The 14,862-nt window shown below is 37.1% G+C and overlaps 2 protein-coding genes across 3 annotated transcripts; both read left to right on the top strand.

Moving 5' to 3' along the window:
• The first annotated feature begins 23 nt into the window (after positions 1-23).
• Positions 24-8,956, top strand: LOC116290936 (uncharacterized). 2 transcript variants are annotated; one of them, XM_089030764.1, is made up of 15 exons: positions 24-67; positions 167-208; positions 359-423; positions 548-715; positions 1,161-1,203; positions 1,559-1,603; positions 2,410-2,505; positions 2,576-2,610; positions 2,846-2,970; positions 3,232-3,295; positions 4,161-4,245; positions 4,831-5,033; positions 5,755-5,878; positions 6,291-6,430; positions 6,829-8,956. In XM_089030764.1, exons 1-15 carry the CDS (start codon positions 58-60, stop codon positions 7,108-7,110), a joined length of 1,527 nt encoding a protein of 508 aa, XP_088886890.1. In that variant the 5' UTR covers positions 24-57; the 3' UTR covers positions 7,111-8,956. The 2 variants fall into 2 exon arrangements, with proteins under 2 accessions (XP_088886890.1, XP_031553919.1); XM_031698059.2 differs by having other exon boundaries at positions 4,828-5,033.
• A 2,826-nt stretch (positions 8,957-11,782) lies between these two features.
• On the top strand, positions 11,783-12,982 carry LOC116290937 (retinol dehydrogenase 11). Its single transcript, XM_031698060.1, has one exon. The coding sequence runs from the start codon at positions 11,812-11,814 to the stop codon at positions 12,766-12,768; it is 957 nt and encodes a 318-aa protein (XP_031553920.1). The 5' UTR covers positions 11,783-11,811; the 3' UTR covers positions 12,769-12,982.
• The last annotated feature ends 1,880 nt before the right edge of the window (positions 12,983-14,862 follow it).

The raw sequence follows: 14,862 nt of genomic DNA, 5'->3' as shown, positions 1-14,862 counted from the left end.
GTGATATAGAACCTAGTAGCGCACATGGACCATTAACAATCTCTTACTGAAATCAAAATGGCAGACAGTAAGTGTGAGTTTTTGTACTTGTTTCTGTTCAAAATTTTCCCTAAATACAGAACCTAATATACTCAGAGTGACACGAGTTTATTAATCTCTTTTTCAGCTTCTGCAGTTGTTGAAGACACTTCTACAAACGCCAACCAAGGTATGAAACATTTGATTAACAGAATTCAAATTTGAGCTCTTTTTGCTTTCTTCCCGCGAAAAATCTTATCGACCACCCAGAGTTTAATTTGGCTACTTTATTTAGTTTTAACATGAATATTGACTGCATTTTCTTCTGTGTTATCTTAAGGCTCACTCGTGGCTCCTCCAAAGTTTGTTTTTGGGCAAAACATGTCCGAAAGAATCAAAACCGAGGTAGAAAATCGTCCTAACGACAACGTTCACTTCTTCGTAATTAACTTTCATTTTACATGTAAATCTGTATTGGAATTTGCGATTCAAAAATTTCAAAACCCTCGAACTGTTAACTCTTCACCAGGACGAAACACAGGGAGACTTGGAGAGTGATCCTGTTCCACAATATCAAGAGAAGAGTGTTACCGAAGTCGAGGAGGGAAAGAACTCGGACAGTGAAAATTCCCCACTCCATTCAGAAAAGAATGTTACCGAGGTAGAAGAGGGAAACAGGAATGCTGTAGTTAAAAAGGTAAGTTCTTTTAAAATCTTGAAATTCTTATTTTAATTGGAAATTTAAGATCTATCTCTGTCACTAAAGTTAGAAAAAATTTATTATATTTAATCGTTTTATCGACATTGTCCATATTTCCGATTTTATCTTTTCTTAATCTCATTAATGCTTACCTGAAAATAATTATTAGATTATTATTGTTCATTAGTGGGACATAATTAATCTTGATACATAACTCTTATCGTAAGACAATTGTGAACTGTGATCATTTAATAAGTCCTTGATATTAGCCCTACAGAGGCATTTTATGTAAGATATCTGGCTGAGCAAAACCAGACAATTTCAAGGTCTTATCTAGTATGTTCAATAAAAGATGTCTGTACAAATACTTGGAAAGAAATGTGGGTTGTTGTGTTGATACCAAAGCCTGTGATTTTCTGAAAATTTTTGTTATTTGTTTTAGCGTACCGCTGAATCTGATGACAAGAAGGATGTAACAGAAGATGGTGAGATTTTGAGACTATTTTTCAGTTAAACATGGTTAACTGTGTATGGTTGATAGCTATACATTCTAAGCCACAAGTGAAAAGCCAATAATTTGCAAACAACTATTGTTTTCATTTGTTTAAATGCATTTTTTATTTACGCAAAAGGGGGGGGGGGGGGATATTTACCCCCCTCATCATCCCTGGATCTGCCTCTGTGAAGAGAGTCAAAAGACAAAGACCTGGCTGCCCTTTTGGTGAAATTTTTTGTGGAATACTACCAATATGATTGCAATGATATTACATGAAGATAACACTTGAATTATTGTTGATTATGTTGTATTGTAATTGTTATTTTTTATTTTGTTTCATGTAGATGGACCTCTATCTCCTGTCAAAAAAGTTGCTAGAGTCTTTCATGGTTAGTAAACTCTGCCATAATTAGCAATTAGTCCCCAAGCACAAATGGGCAATGAGTCCATAGCCCATGAGGTGGAAGGCCAAATGGGCTATTGACTCATAGGCCATGAGGGCAAGAGGACTAATTGTTTTAGTCAAATCCAACTAGTCGGTCAAATATTTAGATGCAAACAGTTCTGGAATTAAAGTTAAATTCAATTTTTTGGCTTTCAAAGGCTACACTTTTTGCAAATAGTAGACTATAACTACTTATAGCCTGCTAGTAGCTCATCCAATCAGAATGCAGCATTGATGATAGATCGCTAGTTGGATTTGACAAATGCTTTATTCATAATACTTTACAGGTGTCCACTTAGTGGCTTCTTTTCTCCTTCTGCACCACATTCCTTACCCAAGTTGATTCATAATTATTGAAAGAAATCTTTGTAGCCAGTCTCTCTAAATACTATAAACCTCTTTCACTAAACCCATATTTAAAATATTTCAATTCTCAAGAGAATGAATTCTTATGTTTTAAACACCGAGATTGGGAATCATTATCAGGGGGTAGTTTTATAATGTACTTCAAGAGCATGTCCATACATGTACCTTGTACATCCCCACAGAATATCAATGATTGTGTCCCAACAGATTTCCTTTTTTTATAATCTTAAATGAATGAATTTTCTCCAGACCTTCTCATGTAGGTGCAGTCAATAAGGGGGTACTGGATGCCGAAGGATATTCTTTAGAAGTGTACATAATTTCATCAGAAACTGGCTTTTAAAGGGTTATTTAACAAAGACCTTACTCTCATGTGAATTTCAGGTTCATCAGAGGAAGAAAATGAACCAAAACAGTTTAAACTCAAACCCTCTATTTTGACTGAGGTGGCAAAGAACTTAACAGGAGCATCAAACAAGGGTTAGTGAAGACTCCTTGATGCAAGAAGCTTTCATACTTGTGACTAAATATTTATTTCTAATTTTTACAGGAGAGAACTCTAACACTACTTCATCTTTACCCAAGGTATGACAGCAGTAAATCTGCCATAAAATCCACTTTGAGTCTATCTTTCTTTCTTTTCTTCCCCCCTTTCCCAATTTTATTCAATCATTCATCATTTCATTCATTCATTCACTTATTCATTTGTCAATTCTTCCCACTTACATTCAATCAATCATTCCTTCCATCCATTCATTCATCATTCATTCATTTGTTCTTTTCATTCATTCATTCATTCTCTTTCTCTCTTGTTTTCCAGACTTTTGGTTTATCGACCAGTGAATCCACCAGCACTGAAAACAGGAAAGGAGCCACAGCACCAGAACCTTTATCTGGACAAAGTACCAAAAACTACTTCCAAATGTTCCTGGACAAAAATGACAAGTAAGAAGACAGTTTGTTATGCCATAAATTTCCTTTATAATGTATAATAAAATAATTGAGACACTACGAATGCTCTGATTGATCAAAAACTGTGTCTACTGTATACACATATTTCAAAAAACATTGTTGGTCCGAGATCTGAAATGGGCTACCTGGGACTCAAGATACAACATCCACTTGTGTCTATACACTGTGATATAAACTCTCTGGAAGTTGTAAAGCACTTGAGATTTCAAACTTTAAATTGTGCTCTTCTTTCAGGGCTAATGATAGCCAGAAATCAGGAAGTTTTGTTTTTGGTCGTAACATGGTTGAACGTGTTGTGGTAAGTCCCAGCTTTACTAGTTTCTGATGACTCATCATGTATTTTGTTCTAGCTTATTGCCATCAAATTTGAAGGCAGCTTTGCATGGATACATTATTTCCATATGCAACGAAGGATGGTAAATATGCAACATTGTTTCCAAAACAAGGTTCATTTGTTGTTTCGTGGTCACTGTAGCAAAGAGACCCAATTCCACTTTATCATTCATTGTCATTATCATTCATTGTTATATCATTCATTGTCATTATCATTCATTGTCATATCATTCATTGTTATATCATTCATTGTCATATCATTCATTGTCATATCATTCATTGTCATTATCATTCATTGTCATATCATTCATTGTCATATCATTCATTGTCATTATCATTCATTGTCATATCATTCATTGTCATATCATTCATTGTCATATCATTCATTGTCATATCATTCATTGTCATATCATTCATTGTCATTATCATTCATTGTCATTATCATTCATTGTCATTATCATTCATTGTCATATCATTCATTGTCATTATCATTCATTGTCATTATCATTCATTGTCATATCATTCATTGGCATATCATTCATTGTCATTATCATTCATTGTCATATCATTCATTGGCATTATCATTCATTGTCATTATCATTCATTGTCATATCATTCATTGGCATTATCATTCATTGTCATATCATTCATTGTCATTATCATGTCTTATGGATATAATGGGATAATGTCTTCCCATTTTAGACCATGTGTCATTTCCTAGAGTATGTTTCTTTGTTTAACGGTTGTGCATAAGACAGTACATGAATATGGAAACCTTTCACATATTATTGAAAACTGCTATAATATATAATTATTTTATTTCTTCTTAGTTAACTGCAGGAGGTCAAGATAAAGATAGCAGCCCAGAAAAGGAAGATGAAAGCTTATCTACCACAGAGAATAAATCACTCACAGGTATGCGTAGTTGGTAAGGTGACAGATAAAGGGGGGAAATGTCCTTGTTTTTACCAGGGTAGCACTTAATAGCCAGTGGCTAACAAACCTGTTGCCATCGTTCCATGGTCGAATTGGAATTTAGGAGTTGATTTTTGTGGAGGGAGGAAAGCCGGAGATTTTAGAGAAAAACCCTTGAAACACAACAAACAACTCTACTCACATACAACACCAAGCACAGCAGTCCAAGTCCAACTTGAACCCATGTGCTATTGATGAGAGGCATGAGCTCTCTTTACTATGTCACCCATGCATCCTGTAAGTTAAGTTGTCAGTAAGATAGTGATCATCTGATAACTTCCCACTATTTTATGGTCCAGATTTTTTACTATAACTGAGTCCTGTATATATAAATATATCCTATAACTTTTCCTTCTTTTTTTTTCTTATTGGTAGCTTTACCTTGATCCAAAGCAGGTTTTCTAGATGCATTTTCCAAGGGAAAAAAATTCTTATCATCTCAGAATAAAAGCTAATTTCCATTACCTCTAAGGTATATGTGAATAAATGTGGTAAATTAAAAATATATTCTATTTCATTAAGCAGAAGGAGAACCCAAAACCCTAGCAGAAGTAGCTAGAGCATGTGCTGATAAAGAAGGGCCAGACAGTCCACATGATTCCCCAGACAAGCAGCACATGACCCTTGCGGAAGCCGCTAACGTGTATCAAAAGATGACGCCATGTAAGTCACAGCTGGAGGAGGTAGAGGTGGTGACTGGTGAAGAGAAAGAAAGAAATGTCATGCAAGTGAGTAAAACCCTAGCAAAAGGCTAATTATTACCATATTTTACTTGCTCTAATTAACTTTTTTGGGTTTCATACAGTATGTGGTATTAATTCAGGGGAGGCGTTTATCCGAGGGCAGAGCTTATTTTAGAAAAATGTGTTTACCATACACATAATGTGTAACCAATGATCATAGTTAATATAAAACGTTTAAGAAATACAAAAGAGCAATAAATTTTTCAGTTATAGTTAGATAAGAGTGGCACTTATTGTGGGGTGGCGCTTAATAAAAATATGGTCTTAGGTGCAGTGTTTATTTGAGGGCAGAGTTTAATCAGGGGTGGCACTTAAACGAGTAAATACGGTATGGTACATATGACAAACTCCACACGCACTTCCACTACATTTAGTATTCTAAGCATAGAACTCATGTTGGATATAGACCCCTTGCAACACTTTGGAATGCATCTCAATCTGGGGGACAAAACAATAGGTTCCAATTCACATGTGATTGGAATTCTTTTGTTTTGTCCCCCAGATCGAGCTGCTTTAATGTCACATGCAAGGGGTCTATTGCAGAGAGAGAAAACCTCAAGTACTCTGAGAAAAACCCCACTTGACAAGGAAGACAACATATCAAGCAAACTCCGTTCACATGTGAAGTCCACAGGAATCCAACTTGGCAGTTTTATATACACTTTAAAAGAATTGTCCCCTGATTTTGTCTCATCTTTCTTCACAGATTAATTGCAAGCTCTTTTTATTTGATGGTGAAAACCATTCATGGAGAGAAAAGGGGCGTGGCTTTTTAAAGCTAAATGACATGCGCCAATCAACATCTGAGAGTACATTTCAGTCTCGTCTTGGTGAGTTTTCGTAGTTAGATGAAGTTTTGTTGTCGTTGAGGTCATGTTTTGTACGAACCATTACAATCCTTTTCTCCTTCAGTTTTCATGCATAATTACAAGCCTTAATATTTAAAATTTCTACTGGATTGTGACCAAAGAAACACTGCACTCTTAATGTCCAGGTCTTAAAATAACAACCAGACATCGGACAATGTCCACGAGCTGGAACTTGTCCGGTCAAATCTTTGACTTGCCGGTCATTTTGATCAATAACGTTAAGCCATAAACTTGGTGTGACTCAACTAAAGCTAATTTGGCCAGCCATCATGACCGGCGTCTTTCTTACGAACCAATTTTTTTAAGCCCTGATGTCTGTAGCTTTGTAATGGATATGTGACCAATATTTTGGTGTTTATCAATGATGTTTAAGTGATGAGGACCCAAGGCCATCTACGAGTAATGCTCAATAGCAAACTGTGGCCTGAGATGACATTAGACCGTGCTAATGACAAAAGTCTACGCATTACAGTCATGGAGGCAGAGAATGATGTCAAAATTTATCTTATAATGGTGAGTAAAGTATCACTATAGTCCATCCACAGATGTATATTCAAGTTTTATCCCTTTGAAAGACTTCCCTACAGATGTGCCATGATGGTATATGATTTGACAATTTTTTAAATTGTGTAGTTCCAGAAAATATCCATACCCCACCCACGGAGGAGATTGGAAATTGGGAATTCTGAAATTGCTATATCTTAATTGTATTTTTCTTAACATGCACAATTTTAATCAGATATTTAAGAGCAAGTAGCGCTAATTCCAAATCCATCCCACTTTTTGACACCTCGAGCATGCGCTTATAGCAGTACCGCGGATCTCTCGATGCATGTATTGACTATTCTTTTCGCTGCAATAACCTTTATAAAATATGGAAAAGAAAGTAATATCTATTAATATTATCCCAGGCTGGACCAAAAGACATTCAGCAACTGTACACAGCCATCGACCGACGAATACAAGCGCTACGTCGAGAAAAGGAGATGCAGAAAGAGAATTCTAAATCTACTGAAGACCACGTTAATACCGACAACGACACAGAGAGTGAGAAGAAGGAAGAGACTGAGGCTGATGGTTCGTCACGTGATGATAGAGTCGCACCCTCTCCTGATGAAAGCAGCAACGATTCCTGTTCCAATTCTCGTGAACCAGCTAGGAGTAAAGACAATTCTAGTGACGACGACGAGTGATATTTGTGTGTTATATCTCAACGGCAAGGGATTGAAACGTTTATGGCATGAACGATAGGATAGCCTCACACAGAAACAGAAATCTATTATCTCAGTGCTACACGAGATATATATAGTTTATACAAGAGAATATGAACTAAGAGAAGGAACCTATATAGCCTTGTAACCATCATGTGCACAGTTTGATGCTATTTTTAGTTTGAAGATATTTTGAGCGAAGAACCTGATTGGTTGATTTCTTGAGGGTAGGCGTCTTCCAGTCTTGCAGTAAACAAAAGCCTGTGTTTTTGTCTTGGACGTAGCGAAATATGTTACTTTTCGTCTCCTAAAACGATTCATTAAAGGGGAGCATGATTATCGAGCGGGTATGGTAACGAGTTAAAAATAGCATCAATGATTCTAAAAATAGCATCAAAGTGTGCACATGATGGGGCACGGGGATTCCTTCTCTTAGTTCATTTTCTCTTGGTTTATGTCTATGTCAGGCTCAAGCTTACCCTGTTTGTCCAATAGCAAACATTTGAATTTCTGTTTCTTAGTGAAAAATAGTCCTTTCACGATTCCCTGCGCCATCTTGAAAGGTAGTCGTGCCTTTGCTTATTGTCCAAGGTGTTAAAAAAGGTCTCTATCGTTGCAAGCTCACCGTTCGTCTTGCTTCGATGCGAAGGCACGGCTACTTTTCAAGATGACAGGGAACTGCGAAGGAGATTATTGGTCAGATCCGGGAAAAGTTTTACTTGCAAATGTTTGCGAGTAGATTTTTTCAACTGGCAAAGTCAAGAAAATCACTCGGATTTTGCTAGGTGGTAGTGCTTAATTCAAGCCCTTTCTGTATATAAGGCATTTCTTACACGGGACGTGTATAATATACCTTTGATAGCACGGTCCCGTACTGGACGTCTGTTCATACTAAGCGTATGGGTGGGTGTATGTCACTTCACACCGCACCAATACGCTTTATGGCAGTCATGTTTGACAATATTTGCTCTGCATTATTTTCAGCTTTTGTTACATTTTCCAGGAAGAAATTCCTGGGTGCTTACCATTTACGCAGAAACAAGAAATTTTGTTTTTAAATTATTAAAATTTTGAAAAACTCGTCCTTATTCAATCTTCCCGGTAAGCGCGTGTACCCATACCGGAAGTCGAACTTTTCCCGCTTTTTTTTTTTTAGTTGGGAGACGCGTGTACAATTTCCGGAAGTTAAGATATCACTGACCGCTGTCACCGCCGTGCGTTTTATTGTAGTTTTAACATTTCATTCAATATTTGAAGAAATGTTCTGGATAAAATTTCGCCAAATGTGAACTGATAAAGAAATGGTAAGCACCCTCGGTGTTCTTTTACACCCTTAAAAATGATTCCAATCCACCTCAGTGAATATACTTGTGTTTATGTGACGTCTGTATGTAAGGGCTAATGCAGTCCTAAGACTCGGCGTTTACGTCGCAATCCCATAGGATTACGTATCGGCTCTCAGTGCTACTCAGCCGCATCCGATAAAAAAGGTGTATTCTGGTCTAGCTTTGATACAATTTCTTTTTTTTATTTGAAGTCACGGTATTGCGGCTGTAGTTGTAACGAAGCTTGAAGATGTGAGGTTTATCTTCTCATGTTGAAAAATATTCTTCACCACTCGAAAATAAACTTCATATCTTCGCGCCACCGTGCAATATCTAGTCTCCCTCGCATCCGTTTTTAGATATCCTCTATATACATCGCTTCATTTGGGACACTCCCTAACCAATTCCTGGATCCACCGTTACAGATTAGCTCTGACAACCACACTGACAGCTGATGTCGGGACTATCAAACTAGGACGTACAATAAAACAACTTGAATAAGATGTTCTGTGATCAGCCTTTTCAGTTTTTGTTACTGAAATGAGTGTTGGATTTGGGTTGGTATAAAAAAAAAAAACTATTTTATCAATCCCGTTCAAGATTCAAAATTTTGTCTGAGTCTTTTAATTTGCAGCTGTAAAAGTTGCTTGATATTGTGCGAGGATCAGCTTAATTTGATCAAGCTCAGGAATCCACTGTTTTGATTTTATCATACAGCGCAACCTCTTATTTGTGGTTCCTTGGATCTATTCAAACCATAGGATAAATGATACATCCTGAACACTTTGGTGGGTTTTATCAAACAGCTCACGACCAGGTATTTGCACTTGAATGGGTTTTATGAAGCAGCTTGTCCATGTATTTCTCCCTGGACCACTTTAATGGCTTTTACACTTAAAAGGTATCAATTTGATACACTTTCCTCGACGAAATATCGTTTATTGGACTCAACATTGACACAACTTTGCAATAACAAAATTACCAGTGCACAGCTAGAAGATAGTTGATTTTGAGCTTTAAAAAGGTATGACTAGCCACCAAGTTACAATAGAAAGAACCTTAGTAATAAGCCAGTTCATAGTTTAAGAACCGTCTTCAGTGCGCATGCGATTAAACCTTTTGTCGTTAATTAAACAAAAGGTGAGAAATTCGGGATAAAATCGCATGCGCACTGAAAACAATTCTTAAACTATGAAATGGCTTATTCCTTACTAAAAAAACAAGTTTCTGACAAACATTTAGTCTTCCTTTGATTTACTTAGATAGACTTTATAATTTACTAAGATTTTTACTGATATAGTAGACTTTCAAAGAAATTATTCAAATTCCTTCATCCACCTCTGAAACTTAAGTTAAAGTGACTCTCGCAGATGAGCGTTTGTTGCCTTAGTTCCAGGCTACATAACAGAACACTGTTTGCTCTCTTTATATGGATTATTCGAATGGTTTTCGTTCAAAAAGTAATCCTCTTTTGCGTGGCGTTTGCAGTAGTACACTAAGTCGGCAGAAGTCTCCGATATCTTCTTTCTCTGTATAGTCTTTTCTTGTTTCAAACGCAGGATTTCTTTGTGTAGAGCGATGACAGATTCTTGGGACGACATTTCTAAAACAAGATAGAAAAGATTGTAACTAGATTTAGTTATTTTATTCTTAATTATTACCATCAGCGTAAATTTTTCTGTTATAAAGAGAACAAATTCAGTAAAAGACGCGGTGCGGCAATTCGTTAAAATTTGCAGCAGGGTAATAGCGCAGAAAGCTCAAATTTGATCGAAAAATGTGAGAAAATAAATGAAATAAAAGACAATAATTTATCATTATCATAATTATCGTTCTCGAAATGATTGTTATATTGCATTCTGGTCATAAGGAAATGAATTTAAGAAATAAAGGTGGATCATCAAATAATCAAGAATAATCTTGCCATCACAATTACACCGGCACTAAGTGGGAAGGAAAAACAAAGACAAGAAAAATCCTTGATGCTTGATTTCTGTATAAATTTGTATTTTTTTCCCGATTTTTTACCTTCAAATTGTTAATTCTGCTGTTCGCTGTCTTGGGTGGTGACTGGTAAATGATAGGATGGTAAATTACAAAGTAATACAGTGTGATTTATGTTTTATTAAATATACAACAGGTACCATATATGGTAAGTATTACGTCATCACTGGCGATGGTACAGGTACTATATATGGTAATATTACGTCATCACTAGCGATGCTACAGGTACCATATATGGTAAGTATTACGTCATCCCTGGCGATGGTACAGATACCATATATGGTAATATTACGTCATCACTAGCGATGCTACAGGTACCATATATGACAGAATGCCAAAACTTATGCAGTGTTTTAGTCTCACACAAGTACACTCCTAACTATTTTTCGTATGCTCGGAGAAAACGAACAATTATTTTCTCTCTAAAACTCTTCTAAATTATTAGAAAACGTACTGAAAGACACGCACGCGCAAACGTTTTTCTCTTTGGGTGAGAGCTTTGAGAGCCCTCATTTTTGAGGTATAAAAGTGGTCCATATCATGTTCTTTCCCATGATATGTGCGGAAAAAGGGACCAATTATCGGTTTCCTATATCATGAGCCTTCATTATTTACTGTCAGCTTTTATACGTCGACGATCTGTGACATGCGCACTGTATTTAGACAGAGGGGGAGTGATAAAACATATTGGCCACTTTAGAAACGAGAGAAGGACGAGTGAAATCTTATTTTCAAGATATTTCCATAACGATAAAGAGCACATCAAAATTAACAGGTTTCTGCAGTTTGGCTTCGATTGGCTGAGTAACAGCTAAATTATAAGCAATCAAAAACATCAAAAATTACAAAGAAATGAATGTATGTTTACTAGGGACAATTGTAACCCGTAATAAAATGTTTCACTCAACAATTTGCCTCAAAACTTGCTGCAGTCGTTGCTTTTACTTTGTTTAGTCTTCTGGCGACGTTTCAGCGCGATTTGAGGCCGTTTAGTGGGTTTTTTTTCAAAATCCGCTCTTCTCTACCTAAATAATTGGCCCATCATTTAGGTAGAGAAGAGCGGATTTTGAAAAAAACCCACTAAACGGCCTCAAATCGCGCTGAAACGTCGCCAGAAGACTAAACAAAGTAAAAGCAACGACTGCAGCAAGTTTTGAGGCAAATTGTTGAGTGAAACATTTTATTTTCGTAACTTTATCATAACTCCCATACATTCCCTTATAAACCATACACAGGAACCTTGTTTGGGCTGCCTGTGGAAACTCCAGAAATTTACTAATTTATGAAACTCATTCCCAGTCCTCAACTCTTTTTTTAGTGGGTAATTGTGTCAATTGTGAACCATGAATGAACCATGGCGTCCATCCCTGTTGCAGTTGCTGTGGGTGTTGGCGGTGCTTTAGGCCTTTATTTTGCAAGGCAATATTTCAAGGGAGGTGAATTCAAGAGCACAAGAAGACTTGATGGTAAAACAGTTATTATCACTGGAGCAAACACTGGTATCGGAAAGGAAACAGCCATCGATTTGGCCAAACGAGGAGCTCGAGTGATCATCGCGTGCAGAAGCCCAGACAGGGGAAAACAAGCATTGAAGGAAATCCAAGAACAGAGTAACAGCCAGCAGGTCTACTTGGAGAAACTAGACCTTGCATCTTTGAAATCTGTGCGAGAGTTTGCCGAGAAGATCAAGAAAAATGAACCTAGACTGGACATCTTGATCAACAATGCTGGTGTGATGATGTGTCCCTATATGACGACTGAAGATGGCTTTGAGCTGCAAATCGGAGTCAATCATCTGGGCCACTTCTTACTTACTAATTTGCTGCTGGATCTTCTAAAGAAATCAGCTCCAAGCCGTGTCATTAATTTGTCATCTTTGGGCCATACGATGACCTCAAGGTTCAAGTTTCAAAACATGAACAACGAAAAGACTTACGGCAAGGTAGAGGCGTATGCTCAAAGTAAACTCGCCAACATCCTGTTTACAAAGGAGCTTGCAAGACGTCTGGAGGGAACAGGAGTAACTACGTATGCTGTACATCCTGGGACAGTGGAAACAGAGCTGGACAGACACACTTTCTTCTCGTCCTCAATTCTAGGGGCTCCCTTTAGGCCTATAAGATGGTTGACTTGCAAGACCCCAATCCAGGGTGCGCAGACCTCATTGTATTGTGCAGTTTCTGAAGATCTTGAAGGAGTAACTGGAAGATATTATGCTGATTGCGCTGAGACTCCAAGTTCAGAGGCTTCCAAGAATGAGGAAGATGCGAAGACGTTATGGGATGTTAGTGTTGAACTGGTGGGGCTTTGAGAACTAGACTTTCAAGAATCACTTATGAGTTTTAAACCCAATACGGAAACACTCATTTTTCAATAGCTATATGATAACTGATTTAGTTTTTAGAAAGCGGATAGAAAGTGTAGCAACCACTTATCTCTTCAAAGGAGTAAATATTGTAACCATACCCATTGTTTGTCAGTCTTCTTCAATGACAGAACTTTGGATTAAATGAAAATAAATATTAGAGTGGTGTTATTGTTAACAAAAGCATTGAAAATAATGTCTATTATTATGTGTTTTGGTCTAAAGTTAAAAATCCTAAAAAAAACAAGATCCAAAAAAAAAACAAGATTATTTCTTTTCTAGTTGGCAAAATATAAAATTTTAGATATCAAAAATGATATATAATCAAATAGTTTTTGAGATTTGACAGTCTTTGGTACAGAGATTGGCTAAGAAAGATTTTTAAAATTTGAGTGGTAACCAATGTAGCCACTACACAGGCTATAACCAAACAGTAATGATGAAAAGGTAAATTATACACCGTGAAAAGATGAAAAAACTTACTGACGTTTCGGACGCTAGTCCTTCGTCGGAGTAAAAGAGAAAGAAGTGGTAGAAAGGAGTGTATATATGATAGAATAAGACAAAAGAAACCAATGAGAGCAAGGTAGGCAAGGAAACAAAAACAAACAATCAAAAGACAAAAGAAAAGGTTAGTTGAAAATAAAGCGTTCATTAATCCCGTTGGGACTAAGAGTGCCCAATAGGTGAATAAGCCGCATTTCTTTGGTCTTGCGACAATCATTGTTGCCGTTAAGCAAAGAAAGACCGAAAACAATGAAGTCAGAAAGAGAATGGTTAGCTAGATTAAAATGGCGGGAAACTGGTTTGGTGGGATCGTTATTGCGAATATCATAAAGATGATTGCAAATGCGATCACCAAGACGGCGGCCAGTCTCGCCCACATACAAAAGATTACAGCGGGTACATTTAATACAATATACAACATTAGAAGTGGTACAAACAAAATGGTCAGTGATTTTAACAGTTGATTTAGGACCGACAACAGAAGTGTGAGAGACTATGTGAGGACAAGTATAACAACGTTTACGAGAACAGCGAAAAGTACCAGGTTCTTTGTTAGAGGGAAGAACTCCCTTGACCAAGAAAGAACGGAGATTACGATCACGTTTATAGGAAAAGAGAGGGCGGTTGTTGAAAATAGCAGAAGTGCGAGTATCAGAGTCAAGCAGAGAAAAGTTGCGGTTAACAATGGGTTTAATGGAAATGTTAATAGGATGATACGTAAGAGTGAAAGGAATGCGGTCATTAGAGGGACGAGTGTGAGGAGTGAGAGCGGTGGTACGATCAATAGTAGAAACTTTACGAATGGCGCGATCAATAACATGAGCAGGATAATTACGCTTAAGGAAGAAGGAACGCATCTCAGAACATTTAACAGAAAAATCAAGATCATCACTACACAAACGACGAAGACGAAGAAATTGCGAGAACGGAATAGCGTTAAGAGTGTGCTTAGGATGAGAAGACGAGTAGAGTAAATAAGAATGAGAGTCAGTAGGTTTGTAATGGACACTAGTGCTAAGACGGTCGTCATTAACACTAAGCAAGATGTCAAGGAAAGTGACTGATGTTTCACTAACCTCCCACGTAAAGTCTAAGGCAGGGTGAAAAGAGTTAACAAAAGAGATGAAAGAATCTAAGTCATTACGCGAACAAGAAGTAGCACCAATACAATCATCAATATACCGTCCAAAAAACTCAGGTTTAGGTCCAGTATATTGTTGAAAAACAAGGTTTTCGATATAACCAACAAACAAATTGGCATAACTAGGGCCCATCTTAGTACCCATAGCAACACCGTTTATCTGCCGATAATACCGATCACCGAAAGAAAAACAATTAAGAGTAAGAACAAGTTCAGCTAAGCGTAACAAAGTGGGAGTGCTGGGCTCGAGGACAGGACGAAGATCGAAAAAATGCTGAAGAGCACGAAGGCCCTCATCATTAGGAATAACAGTATACAAAGATTTGACATCCATAGTAAACAAAAGCTTAGAAGAGTTATCAGGAAAGCGAAAATCGTTAAAAATACTAAGA

This window comes from Actinia tenebrosa, unplaced genomic scaffold, assembly GCF_029948245.1.
Source record: "Actinia tenebrosa isolate PJP-AT-01 unplaced genomic scaffold, QUT_ActTen_1.0 PGA_scaffold15__27_contigs__length_11533743, whole genome shotgun sequence".
Lineage (NCBI taxonomy): Eukaryota > Metazoa > Cnidaria > Anthozoa > Actiniaria > Actiniidae > Actinia > Actinia tenebrosa.
Note: the sequence above shows the minus strand (reverse complement) of the source record. Positions and strands in the feature narration are given on the sequence as shown.